The sequence below is a fragment of the Poromitra crassiceps genome (genome assembly GCF_964638095.1).
Source record: "Poromitra crassiceps genome assembly, chromosome: 9".
Lineage (NCBI taxonomy): Eukaryota > Metazoa > Chordata > Actinopteri > Beryciformes > Melamphaidae > Poromitra > Poromitra crassiceps.
Window position 1 is genome coordinate 45705888 of NC_139630.1, and position 19726 is coordinate 45725613.

The 19726-nt window shown below is 47.0% G+C and overlaps 1 protein-coding gene across 2 annotated transcripts in view; it reads left to right on the forward strand.

Moving 5' to 3' along the window:
• Positions 1-19726, forward strand: part of LOC310782097 (glutamate receptor ionotropic, kainate 2) — a gene marked incomplete at both ends in the record, with an annotated part of 89338 nt that overhangs the window by 58455 nt on the left and 11157 nt on the right. For both annotated transcript variants that reach the window (XM_083642776.1, XM_083642777.1), the window contains 8 exons: positions 2921-3064; positions 4498-4605; positions 4716-4829; positions 5679-5885; positions 7625-7848; positions 13068-13186; positions 14283-14500; positions 19434-19659. In XM_083642776.1, the coding sequence (XP_083498902.1) occupies positions 2921-3064; positions 4498-4605; positions 4716-4829; positions 5679-5885; positions 7625-7848; positions 13068-13186; positions 14283-14500; positions 19434-19659 (1360 nt within the window). The remainder of the gene's footprint in view (positions 1-2920; positions 3065-4497; positions 4606-4715; positions 4830-5678; positions 5886-7624; positions 7849-13067; positions 13187-14282; positions 14501-19433; positions 19660-19726) is intronic.

A 19726-nucleotide genomic window follows, 5' to 3' on the forward strand; every position in this document is an offset into this window, starting at 1 on the left:
GTGGGAGATTGAATGGGATATTTTGACCTGGGAGTGTACACACACAGCGGCACACACACACACACACACACACACACACACACACACACACACACACACGCACACACACACAACCCCCATTCTCATAAATTGCTGTCTCTTGTAATCGCTGGGAAGGTCATGTTATAAATATAATACACAAACGCCCATCTTTAATGCTGTAAAATTACTAATATAAATTGCTGTTCATCTTTGTTGTGTACAAGTGGAATGAAAACTTCTGTTGGTTATTTTGGTTCTTGCAAGGAAGGTGGACTTCAGGTGCTATTGGTGGTTTATTGTACCTGCATTATGCATTATGCATTATGCACACACTGCAAAGAAATGATCTTTCTTTACTTATCATGACGAGTGGAAAAACTTTGCCGATGGGGTGACATCATTCAAATGTAATGCTGTTTTACTTGTCCGGGGGTATTTTCTCAAAACAACTTGCGAGATCACTCCAGTGGTCTCAAGAAAATGACTCCTGTTCTCAGATTTCTTTTCACTTGTTTTCAGAACATTAAGAACATTTAAGAGTACTAGATAGAACTCAACTTTTTGAGACGCTCTTATTAAGACTGGAGAAAGAAGAACGTATGGGATAATATAATGTAAAGCTTCTGCTTATAATTTAGGGGGAGAATGAAGAGGTTGTGGAAGGAAAAGCAGCAGAGAGTGAGTTTGAATTGCAGAAATGTGACCTTGTCATGCTCCTATTTGTGGAATGAGCCAATTCAAACATTTCTTGTGAAAGCTCCATTTGGAATGGAACGCAACGGCTCCAAACTGAATGTGATTATGAGTGAATTTAAATGTAAGTCATTTTGAATGCAGCGTTCTCAATTCAGATTGGGCTCTCTGAGACAGGGACTTAGGGAAAGCAAATAAGCAAAGATTCAATCTGACAACGTCTCTTTCCATATGCGGAGCTGATCATTTATCCAGCGCACTGATTGGATGATTGGAAATGACCAGCTTTGGATGAGCTGTGTGTAAAGGTCGTCCTCGCTATTCGGCAAATAGATTATCAAAATGTGAGACTCTCTCTCCTCCTGAGCATTTGACATCAACATCAAGTGTACTGTAACTGCACACACACACACACACACACACACACACACACACACACACACACACACACACACACAGTGCCTTCACCAATAGAGCAGAGATGACACTAGCTGTCCCCTCTCCCGTGGGTGCAGTGAGGATGAAAGAGTGCCGAGATGGTCTTCCATCCTGTGATCTGCCTCTGACACCAGACGCCTCCAGCTCCAAAAGCACCTGGGGAGAAACTGAAAACCCACACCACCACCACCACACAACACAACACACACCACCACCACACAACACACACCACCACCACACAACACAACACACACAAACTCTCACATTTCCTCTTGCTACTCTGTCTTTGTAAATAGGAATTCTTTTGATCTTGATCTGCCATAATAAATAAAGGTTGAGTAAACAAGACAAGGTCTATTCCCTCGCCTACCAACAGGAGGGCTGCAGGTTCACGCCCTGCGCTGTTCCGGCTTGGTCGGGCGTCCCTACAGACACCATTGGCCTGCGGGTGGGAAGCCGAACATGGCTGTGTCCTGGTCACTACACTAGCGCCTCCTCTGGTCAGTCGGGGCGCCTGTTCGGGGAACTGGGGGGAATAGCGAGATCATTCCATGCGCTACGTCCTGCCGGTGAAACTCCTCGCTGTCAGGTCAAAAGAAGCAGCTGGCGACTGCACATGTATCGGAGGAAGTATGTGCTAGTCTACAGGATCAGCAGAGGGGCTGGAGCAACGACCGGGACCGGGGATAATTGGCCGTGACCGATTGGCAGAAAAGGGGTGAAAAAATATTTCCCGCGCTGATCTCAAAGCCGTCATGTCTGCCTCCATGTATGAAGGTTTCCTCCACTTGAATAACAGAGATGTCCTATTGCGCCTATAGAGACACACAGAGAGCTGATATGAGTGGAACAGTGTCTCAGTGGTGTCCCGCTGTGTGTCCGGCGGTATGAATCCCGGCTCATTCTCGCTGACAGGCAGCACATCCACAAAGAGCCTATAGCTGCAGACACTGTGGTCTCAGAGTCGTTTTTCATACTCCCTCGCAGGTTGGTCATCCAGCACTTGTCAAATAAGATCAGCGCACTGTGCTTCAGCCTCTGCGGGACCAAGGAAAGTCGAGCTGAGCTGAGCTGATCTACTGTAATGTGTTGACCCGGATACTGTACATCTAAAAAAAAAACTTTCCGGAGAGACGCTTGAAAGGAATTCACGCAGGCCGGAGGGATACCGATAAATCTCGCCAGGGCGAGAAATCTCAGCTTGAGCGTTTGCCTGCTTTGTACTGAGATTATACGAAATATATTTGACTTGCCTTTCAAAGCAATTCACCGTGTATTTGCACTATGCTTTGTGCTGCGTACTTAGCATGGGATGCCTAGTCTCTGTGGCAGAGGTGCCAACATCCCATCCGCACTGGTGGCTGCTCTGCCCCCTCTGTCTGGGGAGCAGACGCACCCATCAGGGTTCATTAGTCTCCACGGTGACAGGCCAGCCGTCCACTGAGAGGCTGTCCGCAGCAGAGCCTTCTCATTAGCCGAGATAGTGTTTGGGCAATTTTTATTTATTTATTTATTGTTTATTTATTTATTGAATATTTTATTTTTGCTAACAGGCTCTGCTATTTGAGCCCGGCATCTACAGCTGGCATTATTCTATTTTCTGTTTCTGGCCTGAGTCTTTTGAGGACTGAGGAGTAAAGCGATTGGCTTTCTGTCCCCAGATGGCTGATGCCTGATGGCGCTGGGCAGGACGAGAGACAGACAGGTGTTGTAAGAATGATCATGTTAACCGTCACCCCTTCCTCTCCCTGCTCTCCCGCGTGTGCAGACGGATGCGGCGCTGATGTACGACGCGGTGCACGTGGTGGCGGTGGCGGTGCAGCAGTCACAGCAGATCACCGTCAGCTCACTGCAGTGCAACCGCCACAAGCCCTGGCGCTTCGGGGGACGCTTCATCGGCCTCATCAAGGAGGTACTGCCACCAACACCCAGACCCAGACCCACTGACATGATCATCAAGGAGGTACTGCCACCAACACCCAGACCCACTGACATGATCAGCCTCATCAAGGAGGTACTGCCACCAACACCCAGACCCACTGACATGATCAGCCTCATCAAGCAGGTACTGCCACCAACACCCAGACCCAGACCCACTGACATGATCAGCCTCATCAAGGAGGTACTGCCACCAACACCCAGACCCAGACCCACTGACATGATCAGCCTCATCAAGAAGGTACTGCCACCAACACCCAGACCCACTGACATGTCGACATTTTGCCACCAACACCCGACATTTTGTGAAGAAAAGTTTGGACACACCACATTCTTTATTTTCACTATTTTCCACATTTTAGAATAATAGTCAAAACTATGAAATAACACAGAATTGTGCAGTGACCAAAAAAGTTTTAAACAACATCAAACTGGCACCCTTTGCCTTGATGGAAACGCAAAGGCTTTGGAAAGAAATTCATTCATAAGCATCAACTTCACTGTTAATATTTATTTATTTATTTACTATTTATATTTGTCTTCGAAAGTAATTTCAAGCATTTAAGCAGAAGTTTAGATCAAAATGGCTGATGGAAAACATAGAACTTTTGACTGGGAGTGTATACAAAATTATAATCATCATGATGAAATACATCAAAATTCTACTCAAATATTGCTGAAAACAGAAATGTGTTATGTGTGTCTATCATATCATAAACAAGTTTATTATAACCACAGCTAATCTTAGCACAATGAATCTTCATGAATGTACTTCATAGAAGGTGTGTGACACATCATCCTTACCTATTGAGTCTGTGTGATTTTTCATTATTTCTCATCTTCATCCTCTCCACATCCGTAGCGTCTGCGTGCCTCCCTATCTGCAGCCAGGGTCATCTTCATCCTCTCCATATCCATAGCGTCTGCTTTGTTCTACAAAGCTCTTTCATTCTCTGGATGGTATCATTACAGGTAATTTTTGCAGAATGTTCCACTAGCCCCCCCCCCCCCCCCCGCTGTGTCTGCTAGCGCTCTCCTTGCCCGTCTGTCTGTTCCTCCAGCGGCTTTGAAGTGAAACTTCAAGCACAATGAACTACATGCATAATGAACTCTTAGCTGTCAAACCTGCCTCTCTCCTCGGCGCTCCATTGTTCCTTGTTGTGCAGTAGAGATAGACAGCCAGGAGAGAGAGCCAGACGGAATTCCTAATTGGGAAGAGGGAAAAGTTTTGCAGTCAGAGATTGCATCGAGGTAGTCGAGAAAGAGCGTACCTTGGGGTTAATGGAATGATGTGCGGAGAGCTGGAGATGTCGTAGATCTTGGTGTGTTATTACTGGGGAATGCTCTATGTGTGGTCATCGCTGTCTGTCTGTCTGTCTGTCTGTCTGTCTGTCTGTCTGTCTGTAGGCCCACTGGGATGGTTTAACTGGACGTGTGCTCTTCAACAAGACCAATGGACTGAGGACTGATTTTGATCTGGATGTCGTCAGTCTGAAGGAGGAGGGGCTGGAAAAGGTGTGTGTTATTGGGTAGCATATGGGTCCGGATGCTTTTAAGCATTTTACCTCGTTTTGACAGCTAAGACAAGGTGGCATAAGGCTGAAATTGAATTTGTTCCCCCACAGATTGGAACATGGGACCCTCCCAGCGGCCTGAATATGACAGAGAGTCACAAAAGCAAGACGTCCAACATCACCGACTCTCTGGCTAACAAGTCCCTGCGCGTCTCCACCATACTGGTAGGCACAGCCGCATGCAAGATCGCACACGCATGCACGCACACACACACACCCACATACACACACAAGCATGCACGCGCACACACACACACACACACACACACACACACACACACACACACACACACACACACACACACAGACTAAATACACAGAAACACACTCTCTCCCTATCAAGCCCCAACCGTCATTCTGAAAAAATGGGGCCAACTTGGAAGTACCAAAAACCGCAGTTCCACGAATGGCCACTTGAGGCGGGCTCCAAAAGGGAGTCATTCCCCATTCTCCCCATGTTAAAATGCCTAACTTTACAGCAGAAATAAACATGTTTACAGCCTGGGGGGGAGAAATGGTCTCTAGATAATTTCACCATTCATAACAACTGTATAGGTGGGTGAATTTTAATATAACTCACCCATTTATACAGTATATGCCTGCAAAAAGAAGTCAGATTGTAGCCTATAGAAGTGAATGGGGAAATTACCTGACTTTATTACTTCAGTAAACACTTATGAGTTTATGGGCTCAATCGCTAGTTTCAAATGTTCATTTTGTAAATTATGGCCCCATTTAGAGTAAAATAGACGATAAAGCAGACTAGGTTTTGGGGCGTGATTGACAGGTCGCCTATCCAGTGATCGTGCAGCTCGTCAATCACGGACCAATAGCAGGCAGCGCTGCAGCTCTTCTCGTCCAAATAGGGTCACTTCCGGCTCCAAGAAAACCAAGATGGCGACAGTCACAATGCGAAACTCAAGGCTTCAAAATCGGGAGTCCAAAAACCAACGGGTGATGTCACGGTGAGTGACTACGTTCCATATGTTTATACAGTCTCTGCTCCCTATGCAGGAGGAGCCATACGTGATGTTTAAGAAGTCGGACAAGCCTCTGTACGGCAACGACCGCTTCGAGGGCTACTGCATCGACCTGCTGAGGGAGCTCTCCAGCATCCTGGGCTTCCGCTACGAGGTGCGCCTGGTGGAGGACGGCAAGTACGGCGCGCTGGAGGAGAACACGGGCCAGTGGAGCGGCATGGTGCGCGAGCTCATGGACCACGTGAGTCACCTCGCGCTGCAGGGTCCTCATTATAAGCCGCGGCCCCACTCAGGGAGATGCCACGTGACAGGGCATTAAAGCAGCCACAGTCATATGTTTTGTAGAAGCCACGTATGCCTCCTCTTTATGCTGACAGGTAATTACACGTCTTGCTGTCAGTGGGGGGGCCAAAGGTTCCCGGCTAACATAAAACATTTTATGCTTCTGGAAGACCATGTCAGTTTTCAGTTACAATAACAAGTGCAGATTGATGCGTTTTATTTTTCAGCCAGCGAGAACAGAGGTTTGTTTGGAATTGTGCTGAGCACCAAAGATGATGCCAATATATATTTAAAAAATGACAATCTTGAGGATTAGCACTTTAATTAGCAGTTTATCTTAATGCAATTTCAGCTGACTGGCTCATTGGCTAGACCAGCTGCCTTCATCTCTTCCATGGAGAATACAGCATTACTGGGCCACTTGGCTTGCCAGGTAGTTTGCGATTAGTTTGATTACGTCTACAACAATCTCATATATTATTATGTTAAAATGCTCATGTGACAACATTGACATTTATTTGATTATTAAAGCTGCATTCAGCGATGTCTTTGTGTTAAAATAAGTGTTAAATGGCTCTATATTCTGACAGCAATCACTGAAATAGAGTGTTTGGTCAGTAACTTGGAACCCCCAACCCCCCGCTGTCCTCCATCTCTCTGCTGTAGTCCTGCATGCAGGGCGGACGTATCTCTGCAACCGTAACTCGTAGACTTACGGAGCTCGAGACTCAGGGACGGCGTTGGATTCAGGGTGAAAAAATACATATGGTCCTTTAGAGGCATTGCGATTTGACCTTCCGTTTCCCAGAAAATGTCAACAATTCTCTGATTAGATAAAAATTGGCGTTAACCTCCCACTATCCAATCAGAGAAATGTTGACATTTTCTGGGAAACTGAAGGTCAGATCACGATGCCTTTAAAGAACTATATGTATTTTTTCACCCCAAATCCAATACCGCCATCCATGAGACTCTATGAGTTATGATGCGGAGATACGTTCGCCCTGCATGCAGGACTACAGCGGAGAGATAGAGGACAGCGGGGGGTTTTGAGGTTCCAAGTTACTAACCAAACACTCTATTTCAGTGATTGCTGTCAGAATATAGATCCATTTAACACTTAATTTTAACACAAAAACATCACTGAATGCAGCTTTAAGTAGATACTGCTCTATAGGCATGATTTGGATAAATATTTTTTTCTACAATGCTGAAAAAGTTTGGTACCACCCAGGTAGAGAGGAGTGAAAGCAAAGCAAAAATATAAGTTTCTCTCAGTATAATGATGATGCAAAGAGCATGTAAAGTAGAAAATGTCTACCTCCAACCCCATAAATATATATTGAGAGGCTAATCTCACACTTGGAGGATACTATTCATAAGGTTAATTCTTCACAGATGCATCTAATCCGAAAATGATGGCCTTTAGTGACTTACCGCTGACAGCGGATAAGAGGGATCAGGCAGATAACCTGTAATTTCCAGCAAAACTCACATTCCAGGTTGATAATCTAGCTGAACTAATGACGACGGTGATTCTCTCCCCTCCGTCGCGTTCTCTCCCTCTCCCTGCCTATTGACCTGACCAGCTGTTGACAGAAAATAGATCTTAATTCGATTGGTTCTCGTGTGGCACCTCTGCTTTTTTGATTGGTGGATTCTGCTCCCCCCTCCCCCCCCTTACTTATCTCCCTGCAGAAAGCGGACTTGGCGGTGGCTCCCCTGGCCATCACCTACGTCCGGGAGAAGGTCATCGACTTCTCCAAGCCCTTCATGACGCTGGGGATAAGCATCCTGTACCGCAAGCCCAACGGCACCAACCCCGGGGTCTTCTCCTTCCTCAACCCGCTCTCGCCCGATATCTGGATGTATATTCTGCTGGCTTGCTTGGGTGTCAGTTGTGTGCTGTTTGTCATAGCCAGGTAACATGCCAGCTCTCCCTGCCTCTCCATCCCTGCATCTTACCCCCTTGCATCTCCCCGACCCCCCCCCCCCCCCCCCCTCACCTGTTTGCCTGCTTTCACCGACACACAGCGGTCGCTCCTTATGGGCCCGAAGTGGGGTAATGAAAGAGGAGAGCCGGCACTCACGGTAGGCTAATTTGAACAAAGCCTTTTATTGGGCAGAGAAAAATAGGACGTTTCGGCGTAAAGCCTTTGTCAACCGTTGACAAAGGCTTTACGCTGAAACGTCCTATTTTTCTCTGCCCAATAAAAGGCTTTGTTCAAATTAGCCTACCGTGAGTGCCGGCTCTCCTCTTTCATTGTTATCTATTATCCAGGCACCCGGTCTGTTGTTCATACAAGGAGTTGTGCGCTTTACCTCAATTCCCCAAAGTGGGGTAGACTGAGTCCTCAGTCTCTATCCGCATTGCTCAACTAGAGGCTGAGAACTTTCTCCAAGCTTTCGTTGTTAAAACTGGGTGGAAAGAATTTGAAAGTTCAAAAAAACTGCATCACAGAACCAATCCAGAGTCTTTAGGGCGGGCCTTCATGCAGAAGGGGCGGTGACATGCAGAAGTCATGTGCGTATAAACGGATAAAACGGAATCAAATAATGTAACGTTGCTCGGGACATCCATTTTCGATGTTTCATACAGCACTCTCTGTGTTACAAAGTGATTCACTGTATCTCCAGTTTGCTTCACTGCGGAGGATAATTGGGGGGGGGGGGGGCATAATTTCTGGTAATGTGACAAAGGGGCGTCGTTCAAACTACTATCTTTGACAAGAAGTTTCCAGCCGACAGGCGAAGATCTCTGATAGACCCTTCTCACGGGGGCCATTTTGTGTCAAAAAGGCAGGGTTAACACAGGTGCAAGCAAAACACTAATAAGGGTTTCAAACGTCCATGATTGGAATGTGGAAACCTTCATTAGTGTTTTGCTCGCACCTGTGTTTATTCTGCCTTTTCCACACAAAATGGCCCCCGTGAAAAGGGTCTATTGTCTGGGAGCTGAGACTAGAAGTGGGGAAACTGTCCATTGAAAAACATGCCTGAAGATGGCTTCCGTGATCTGTACCTAGAAAAGTCAAACCTAAATAATGTTCCTTTAAGGCAGTTAGTCTCCACAATGTCGCTTCCAGCCATATTTGAGCATGCACCCGCCAATGTATAGCCAGCTACCCGCTATATCTCTCCAGCTATAATTGTAAGTATTAAATGAGTACAATGCTTACAAGAGCCTGATCTAACTCCCTGAAGTCCCATGCATGCCTTCTATAGAAAGGTGCATGTTAATAACCCCATAGAGTTCCAGTTCCTCTGCTTTGGTCCGGAGAGGTTTGGGCTTAATGCACTATTGTTACCGGCAAAATGATTGCGTGAGAGAAAAGCAGCAACTGTCACCTAAGTTAGATCAGAATATGCAAATTATAGCCATAGTCCTTTGTTCCAGCGTTGGTTGGGGTAAGTGATTAGCATGCAGTACACTGATATTTCTCTCCTTTCTCATATAATGGCCTCCGAGCTTTGATTGCGTTGGAAGGTTGCTATTTGTGTGCATATGGGTTGTGCCTTTTTTGCACATCAAGGCAATAAATAGTGCTTGCTCTCACACTGTGAGACCAATAATATTCAGCAGAATAACTATCTGAAATACACAAGCCTCTACAGTTTGCTGAGCTGAGTTCTCTCATAATTATAGTATTGATCCGCACGGCCACTGATTGATGGGTCAGTCCCCTACATGCAGAGTATATTATTTTCTTTAATCCTCCGCAAATAGAGTGAGTGAAGAGAGGCTTATTCTCACACAATAAAACACTAAACACCTCAATCTCACTGGGGATTCAGACTTAATTGACCCCCTCCCTCTCCCCCCATCACACACAGGCACGCACGCTTTCTCGCTAAATGAGCTATCTCATTTTAAGCTCCGCAGAAAATACATTTTCTTTATTCACTCAACGATTCCTTCCAGCTCTGTTTGTGGAGGAATTGATTTCTGCATCTCTCTCTTTATTAAGAAAACAAATGGGACTCCCTCAGCACACATTCACCCACCTAAAAGAGTTCCGAGACTCGGGGAAAAAGATGCTCCCTGTCGGGAAGAATAGAGGATTTATATATTGCATTATAACGTGTTTACATGTACAGTAATTACGTGCTATTGTGTTTTTGCCAATCAGTCCACGTCCCGGTCACCTCTGATTTTCATAGCCCCCACCCCCCCAAATGAGCCAGTCTCCTCACTTGAAGAAAGCTAACAGATCTATAAAGCCAGTCAGAGTAATTGAATCCAACAGACAGTTAATGGGCGGGGTCACGTTGTGTTATTGTGGCTGGGGACAGGCAGAGGGGAAGGCGAGCGGGAGTGGGGGAGAGAGAGAGAGAGAGAGAGAGAGAGAGAGAGAGAGAGAGAGAGAGGAGGAATCGTTTTCTTATTCTGCGTGCTGTTTGACATGTCCCTCGTGCACGCTGTGAGCAGGTGACCTTACCTCCGCCTGTTCCACGTGAACCTTCTTCCCGGTCGATCGCTGTGCAGAACACGGCCGGCAGGAATACACGCCGGCAGCAGGCAAAAGGTCGTGCAGAGGAGCCACCGGGCCGGATGCATACAAAGTACACATGTAGACACACACACACACACGCACGCACGCACACACACACGCACGCACACACACACACACACACACACGCTCACGCACACACTCACACACACACACCGTGCACCAGGGCATGTTGTATGGATTCACTGTACATGTTCACACTTCTAGCCTCAGGCTGCAGCCCACCGTTGTGTCTGACGTACAGTATGTGCACACCAACATAAATAAACATGCTCACGGAAATGGCTTGACTTTTAGATGGATTTGATTGAGCCAATTGAAATGCAGGTTTGCTACCACACAGAGACAAGACACACAAGCACACACACACACAAATGCACTTCCACCCACCCACACACATCTAAGCACACAGCCATAAACAAACACACACACCCACCCACACATACACACACTGCATTTCACACAGCACCACAAGGCCATTGTGCAGTAGCAGTCGCCTGTGGTTCCAAGGAGACAGAGCTCATTGACATTCCAGCCAATCAGGCGCCCTGATGGGGCTGACAGGAAGAATGATAGTGTGTCATCACAGCTGTGTCCACGTGAAATGATCGTCAAGGGGACGGCGTGGAGAGGAGCTGTAGAGGAAGGGCAATCTGACGGAGATGTTGCTCCATTCATGGCGCCTGTAAAAGGAGAGTCTTAATTGGGATGCTGCAACAACAAAGAAAGATCAAACACAGATTGCGCCGACGCGACGGCACATCTCTGGATGTAGATCCACACCGATCGTGCGGACCCTGTGGCAAATACTGATGCCATGATGAAGCAGCCATCGTATAGCGATACATTTCAGAATATTGAAATATAGCTTGTAGACCTATTGGTATGTCTCTAAAAGCTGCAGCTCGCATGCTAGACAGGCTAAAGACAGTTTAAAGCCTTACGACTCACAGGCTTATTAGCATGCAGCGTGAGCGGAGCAGCCTCACCTGACGACGGGGGCCCCTCAGCTCCTCTGAGCCAATGTTCCCTCCCTCATCCACTTCAGCACAAACTCAATCAGTTCCTGATGCTTAATGCTAACCCAATCAACCCTGTGCTAATGCCGTGCCACTCTCGCTTAAGATAATAAATGAGAAATGTCCGCGGCTGACCCTGCAGACGCCGACAATCAGCCAAGAGAGGAGGCGGGCGGCGAGAGATGGAGGGGAAAAGGGGGAGGTTCAGAGGGGAGGCGAGAGGCATTAAGAGAGAGATGAGGAGAAGGTTGTCGGGCAGGCAGGGAGGGAGGGAGGGGGGGGGCGGGGGAGGACAAGAGAACGGGAGGGGGAGAGAAGAGCGGAGAGGGATGCTGGGAGTGCTAGAGGGAAAACAGAGCAGAGCACAACTCCAGTGGGTGATTCGCGGAGAGATAAGGTTGGTGTGTTGCCTGCGGGTGAAACACTCCTGAGTCAGTGAATCCCAATCAGCTCCAAAGATCATCAGGCATCGGGACATGATCACCAGTGACAGTGTTATTCCAGCCCATCGATCTGCCCTCACAATAAACTGAAGGCATTTGAATATGCCGATAAGTTGATCTTGGCGAAAGCATGAATGATTTGCTTTAGTTCCCGCAAGAAGATCCGACCCCGAGGCCACAACACAACATCGCACACATTGACATTCTCTTCAGGCTTCTCACAGTGTTTTAACCCTGTACCTGAACCCTCAAAGAATTGTCAGAAAATTCAATTTCTTTGAAACTGGAGTAACCTATTTATTGGACCTAGATGCCAAATTATTATTATTATTGTTATTGTTATTATTATTATTATTAATAATAAAAATAATAATCTTTGAAAAAGAATGTCAATGGCAGATTTAATGGTAGATTACCTTATATACCAACTGTATCTAATTTGATAGACACATATTTTACACAATTGTACTATACAATAATTTAGAAAATTTTAAGTACCGGTAATTATACATTGCATCAATTAAGTATATTCCTATTGAAGTATTGAACTTAATGCAAAACTGCACAAAACTACATTTTGGTCACATGACGTCCATTTTGGATGTCTCATAGCTTGTTTGCAACCCGGTGATTGCGATGACGTCGCTGGAGGGCAGCTCTCCAGAGCTACTATGGAGAATGGAGTAAAGCGAGTATGCAAGAAGGTTGGATACCGCTCCATGCTGCAGGTATCACCAGAAGATGGCAAAACATAGGATATGATCCAACATTCATATACAATGAAGAGAAGCCATTGTTCCAGCAACTTGTCCAATTTTGCTGGTGGTTTCCTATCGCTTCTTATGTAGCCTGCTGCTGGTTGCCCTCCAGCATGATCACATGGTAACAAGCCAATGATCAATGGTCTCCCCCATTGACACCTGAAAACAAGCAATTGATGGTTCCTTGGTGCATGCCTTCTGCCCCCTGGTGGTTAGAGTTAGGCATTGTATGTATCTGATTCATCGGGGTTTTCAGTAAAACTAATGATCACACACTGACAATGTAGAGGTCTGAAAAACTCATTATGAAATATGTATCAAATATGATTCACTTGGCGTTGTTTTATTTGCCATCTCTGCCAGGAACCTGTGCTGATGTATCTGTCTTTGTGCTCTCTCCTTTACAGGTTTAGCCCGTACGAGTGGTACAACCCACATCCATGCAACCCAGACTCGGACGTAGTGGAAAACAATTTTACGCTGCTCAATAGTTTCTGGTTTGGAGTTGGGGCTCTCATGCAGCAAGGTAGTTGCCTCCGCCTGTGGCGCTGGAGCGCTCTGCATCCCACTGTCTCTGAGGGCTGGCTGCTTTTAGCAGAGCCAGCGGCAACAGAGAGAGACCTCTGCAGTCCACTGCTAGGAAGATAGAGAATGTGCATGTCAGGGATTTTTAGTTTAATCATTGTTGTAAAAATAACTCCGCTCACAGTAACAAAATACAACTATACTGTATTAGTGCAAGTAAACATAATACTGTGGCTGATGTTAGAGATAGGTCTGAACAGTCCACATACCATTTAAAAACTTAATAGCACATTTATAACATGTATGTATATCAATATGTGGCAAATTAGAGTTACATCAATGTTGCTATCAATCAACCATAGCACACATATAGTGAAGATCACAAAATAACAGTAGTGACATTTTCTAATGTCAACTATGTATTCCAACATGCAGTTTATGACAGTAATTATAGTCCATTCATCTTACAATGACACACTACACTACCCAGTGTCCTCTCCTCTTGCCCTCGGCCTATCGGCACCTAGAGGTCAGTGGGGTGGGGAGTCAGGATGTGAGGTTACCTTGGGTACATGACTCTCTGGCCCAACCAGCCTGTCACTTCTCCACACTGTTGTTGATGAATGATATTGAATGTCTTGATTTGGTCAGATTGATTTGTAGAGATGATTTGGTCAGATTGATTTGTAGAGATGGTAAGTTGAATGAGTGAAACCTGATCCTATAGTCTGTGAAAAGTATGAAAAAGTCTGTGCTAGTGCTTTGGTCTATCTCCTGTGTGACTTAATGGAATAAATTGTGACTGAGACCAGATGATTTCACTTGATTAATCATCTTGTTTTGAGTTTTTCCCCAAATGGCACCATCCTGAAATAAGTGGAGTAATCTCCCTCATTTCAAGATATTAAGAAGGTGACTGTAACAGGTTCAGCTACTTTTCAAAAGAAGTGAAACTATCTCATCTTCTATGTTTTTTCTTTTTCTTTATTTTTTTACGCCGTTCAATAAAAATCTGATTTTACAACAGAATTACCACTTGCTAGGTGTACTTACTTTTTGCAGTGTAATGTTCACTTCTTCCACCTCCCTCGCCCCAGGCTCAGAGCTCATGCCCAAGGCCCTGTCGACTCGAATAGTAGGAGGCATCTGGTGGTTCTTCACCCTCATCATCATTTCCTCCTATACGGCCAACCTGGCCGCCTTCCTCACTGTGGAGAGGATGGAGTCGCCCATAGACTCAGCCGACGACCTGGCCAAGCAAACCAAGATTCTGTATGGCGTGGTGGAGGATGGTTCCACCATGACCTTCTTCAAGGTAAGGTCCCCTCCTCCCCTGCGGAGGTGCTGGGTGATTAATTTGCACCTGAATAATATTTTTCAAACCTATATCCAGTCAATCCAACCATGCATTGTACGCATGTGTTGCTGTGGCAGGTGGGTCAAAATTTGCCTCACAATCTTGTGCTGTTTATTCTCGTCGCTCTTGGTGTTGGATGGAAGACACTTGACACACTTGATGCTTGGTAACAAGGAACTGTTAACAGGGAAACTTGCAGGCAAGAGTGAAGAATAGATGTAGACTGGCTGTTGCTGATCTTACCATCTGGCTGCGTGAAGCTTCTTCTTCCTCTTCTGTGGTGTTTTATGGCAGTTGGCATCCTTTATGTTGCATTACCGCCTCCTCCTGGATTTATCCATCCACTGTTTCCCTACATTCTCTTCCTTCCTTCCTCTCCCGACCGCATGAAGCTGTCAGAGCTGATTCTTATAACCTTCAACAGTGACATCATATGTCAAGTGTGACGTCATCAGTGACATCATTATAACGTCTATAGTGTGGAGGCTGGCCGCCAACAGTTTGGGCAGTATGCTGAAGGGCTAGCACCCTGGGGGCTCGTCGGCCCAAAGTTGGCAGACTGGGAGCCAAACTTGGAGGGTACAGAGCTGGTCTGCAGACTGGGAGGGAACAGAGCTGGTCTGCAGACTGGGAGGGAACAGAGCTGGTCTGTAGACTGGGAGGGTAGAGAGCTGGTCTGTAGACTGGGAGGGAACAGAGCTGGTCTGTTGGTCTGTAGACTGTTTGGGAACCGAGCTGGTCTGTAGACTGGGAGGGAACAGAGCTGGTCTGCAGACTGGGAGGGAACAGAGCTGGTCTGCAGACTGGGAGGGAACAGAGCTGGTCTGTAGACTGGGAGGGAACAGAGCTGGTCTGTAGACTGGGAGGGAACAGAGCTGGTCTGTAGACTGGGAGGGAACAGAGCTGGTCTGCAGACTGGGAGGGAACAGAGCTGGTCTGTAGACTGGGAGGGAACAGAGCTGGTCTGCAGACTGGGAGGGAACAGAGCTGGTCTGTAGACTGGGAGGGAACAGAGCTGGTCTGTAGACTGGGAGGGAACAGAGCTGGTCTGTAGACTGGGAGGGAACAGAGCTGGTCTGTAGACTGGGAGGGAACAGAGCTGGTCTGTAGATAGTGATCCAACTTTTCAGACGCCTTCAAGGTGGGGTACAAAGTGACTCATCCATGGCCACTCCTTAAACCAGCACTGTTGGGCAACGAGACGAGCCACCGTCTGTCTGATCAAAGTCCCTAACCTTCTCAGAGAAACAGCGCGTCTCCTCTGGGGTGACATGAACGCTGCCCAGCTGCATGGGCTCCAGAACAGAAGCCCCCCGGTCCCCTCTGGGGTGACATGAACGCTGCCCAGCTGCATGGGCTCCAGAACAGAAGCCCCCCGGTCCTGCTGTGTTACAGGCCGGTAAAAGATGTGCCCTTTTTCTGGATGCCGTGTGCAGGTTGAGAGGTAATGGCCGACTTGACCACAGGCAGCTCCAGGCATTTAAACAGCGCTGCCTCTCCTCTCTCCTCTTATCTCAGAACTCCTCTCCTCCTAACCAACCCTCTCGGTCCCTCAGATCCAACTCAGCCGACCTTCTCTCCAGCCCAAAGTCTAACCTCTGCAGTTTAGACAGAGCCTTCACTAGCTTCCAGGCACTGAACTTCTGTCGTCAGTGGAAGCTGGCCTGCTGGTTTCTGTCGTCAGTGGAAGCTTTTACCTGCTGCTTTCTGTCGTCAGTGGAAGCTGTTACCTGCTGCTTTCTGTCGTCAGTGGAAGCTGTTACCTGCTGCTTTCTGTCGTCAGTGGAAGCTGTTACCTGCTGGTTTCTGTCGTCAGTGGAAGCTGTGGCCTGCTGCTTTCTGTCGTCAGTGGAAGCTGTTACCTGCTGCTTTCTGTCGTCAGTGGAAGCTGTTACCTGCTGGTTTCTGTCGTCAGTGGAAGCTGTTACCTGCTGCTTTCTGTCGTCAGTGGAAGCTGTTACCTGCTGCTTTCTGTCGTCAGTGGAAGCTGTTACCTGCTGCTTTCTGTCGTCAGTGGAAGCTGTGGCCTGCTGGTTTCTGTCGTCAGTGGAAGCTGTTACCTGCTGCTTTCTGTCGTCAGTGGAAGCTGTTACCTGCTGGTTTCTGTCGTCAGTGGAAGCTGTTACCTGCTGCTTTCTGTCGTCAGTGGAAGCTGTGGCCTGCTGCTTTCTGTCGTCAGTGGAAGCTGTGGCCTGCTGCTTTCTGTCGTCAGTGGAAGCTGTTACCTGCTGGTTTCTGTCGTCAGTGGAAGCTGTTACCTGCTGGTTTCTGTCGTCAGTGGAAGCTGTTACCTGCTGGTTTCTGTCGTCAGTGGAAGCAGCTGGTTTCTGTCGTCAGTGGAAGCTGTTAACTGCTGCTTTCTGTCGTCAGTGGAAGCAGCTGCTGCTGCTTTCTGTCGCCAGTGGAAGCTGTTGCCTGCTCAAAGATGATGTAGGCATCATAGCCAAACAGCCAAACAGTGAACACACCTATCACGCCGCCTGTGATGAGAGCGGCTTCTCCTTCTATCATAGTGGCCAGAGAGATAATGAAGTACAGGGCAGCACCCATGACAGCACGGAAAATATCAATATAGACCCAGTTGATCACTTGGATCCGCTTATCCATCTCCATCATGAAGATGCAGAAGAAGGCCATGGCGAAAAGCATGTCTGAAATGGGCACCAAAGAGTAGCCTGGGAGGGGCGATACAACATAGCAAATGAAGATGATGAAGCTGATGAGTATTTCTGCAGTGAGTATAACCCCTTTTAGGGTCTTCACGTACGCTATCAGCTTGTGAAGGTAGTTGGGTGCAGTTGTATCAGCCATTCTCTATATGATGGTACAGATCGTACTGTGGCAGGCTAGTGGACCATGTGCAGACACTTACTGTTGCTGGTACTACGATCTGACCGCGGGAAGCTGATTCTTATAACCTTCAACAGTGACATATGTCAAGTGTGACATCATCAGTGACATCATTAAAACATACATCTTCAGTGACATCATCAATGATGACATCATCACTGTTGACGTGGCATCATCACTGTTGACATCATTGGTGACATCATCCTCGCTGACATCATCGGTGACATCATCTAACACTCGGTGTGCCTTTAGGCCTTGTCCACATGTACATGGGTATTTTTGAAGAAAAAAAATCTATACGTTTTGGCCTTTCATCCACATGCTGTTTTAGGTCACTGAAAACTGACATTTTGGAAAATAATGCCCGACGTGGAGATCTTTCAAAACTCTGTTTTCCTGTATTGGTGTGGACAGGTAAAACAGATTTTTGAAGACGCTGACATCATAACCTCAACTTGTGCATGGCAATTGCTGTTTTATTTGTATTGAGCATGTGTCAGGAATCTATGAGCTTACTACCTTATGGGTAAGTTAGGTTACTGTTAGCTTTAATTACATGTTTATAAGTCAACCTTGCTGTATTTCTCTTACTTTACTCTTCAGGTCCTTACACACTGGGAGCGTTATTTTCGTGCGATTAATTCGCACGTCAATAATATTTTTTGAACCTATATCAGTCAATGCAACTGTGCATACCAACGGTGAAGTTTCGCTGAGTGTTATTATTGCGGCATTTATTTTTTCGGACCAAGGTCGATTTTTCAGAAATTCACTTCCGACGTGTACACATCTGTTGCTGTGATTAACAGGTGGGTAAAAATTCAGATCGCAATTCTGTGCTGTATATTCGCATCGCTCTTGCTGTGTAACAAGCCTTTCTGTTTGAAATCCGTGATCCGCCTCGCTTTTGAAGAAAAGTGCCAGAAACTAAGTGGAGTGCTCAGTTTGTTGCCAGGCAACCAAAGCAGTGCTGATTTGTCTTGTGAGAAGTGAGCGTAGATCTTAGCCGCTCAAGTTGAACTATTTTCCACTCTTTGAGCGACCAACCCCGGCAGTGGGTGTGGCACCCGCACCCTGCAATAGGGACTAATGGCCCATTTCCACCGCTGGTATCAGCGCGGCCCCGCCCAGCTCATCTCGCTTTTTTGTCTCATTCCACCGATCAAAAACGTGGACAGCCCGGGTTGAGTCGGGGTTGAGTCGTGCTAGTTTTGGTCCCTGCTTTGTTGATGTTCCAGCGCTGTGAACCCGGTACCATACGGTGACGTGAAAACACTGCAGACGACTGATTGGTCAGGCAGAATTATGTTTACTGTATCTACTGACTGTCAATGCTGGATACCAGTTTAGTGGGGCTTACCTTCTCTTCTGTTAATGTTATTTCCATCAGTCTTTTGTGTTGCTGAAATAAAATCGATATCCTTGCTCAGCTTTAACATGACGGTGGTTTTTAATTGTTTTGAGAGAGAAAAAGTCCGCTCCTCGGGAAGCCGCTTGGCTTGGCTCCGCTAGGCCGGAGGCGGGGGTTTAGTGAAGCCGCGGTCTTGCCTGGTGAGAGGCCGCCGGGGTAGAGGTTTCCCTTCTCCCTGTAGCGCAACTCCTGTCCCCCGCGCAGTGCATGCATGTGAGTTTGAGTAACAACAAAGTGATATCCATTCTCCTAGCCGATTGTCACATTTGCCCATGTACACTGTAGGTCATTTAGAGGCACCAGTATTTCATAAACAGTTTAAAAGTTCTGTGTATGGATTTAATTTTAACGTTATACATTATAGCCTACTTCGGCTATGGGCGGAGGGCAGATATGCGGTCGCTATGACGACCAGGTGTGGGCGGAGGCGAGTAAACTTGCTATGGAAACAGAGTCTATATCAAGTAGAGACGAGTAAGACCAGGTCGAGTAGAGCTGTACTGTGCTGTTATATGTGGTGGAAATGAGCCATAATACTGTTTTAATCGTCTTTGCGTTCTCGTGTGGACGGAGAGATTTTCTAAAACACCAAAAACAGTCTCAGTCCCTCTATTCTCTGGTTGCTTGCAGAAGACCAAGATCTCCACCTATGACAAGATGTGGGAGTTCATGAACAGCAGGAAGCACTCAGTGATCGTGAAGAACGTGGACGAAGGCATCCAGCGCGTCCTCACCTCCGACTACGCCTTCCTCATGGAGTCCACCACCATCGAGTTCGTCACCCAGCGTAACTGCAACCTCACACAGGTCGGGGGCCTCATCGACTCCAAGGCCTACGGAGTTGGAACACCGATGGGTAAACAACCTCAAACCTCTATGTTGCAGGTGTTATGCCGAATTCTGCATCTCCACCTCGCAGGGGC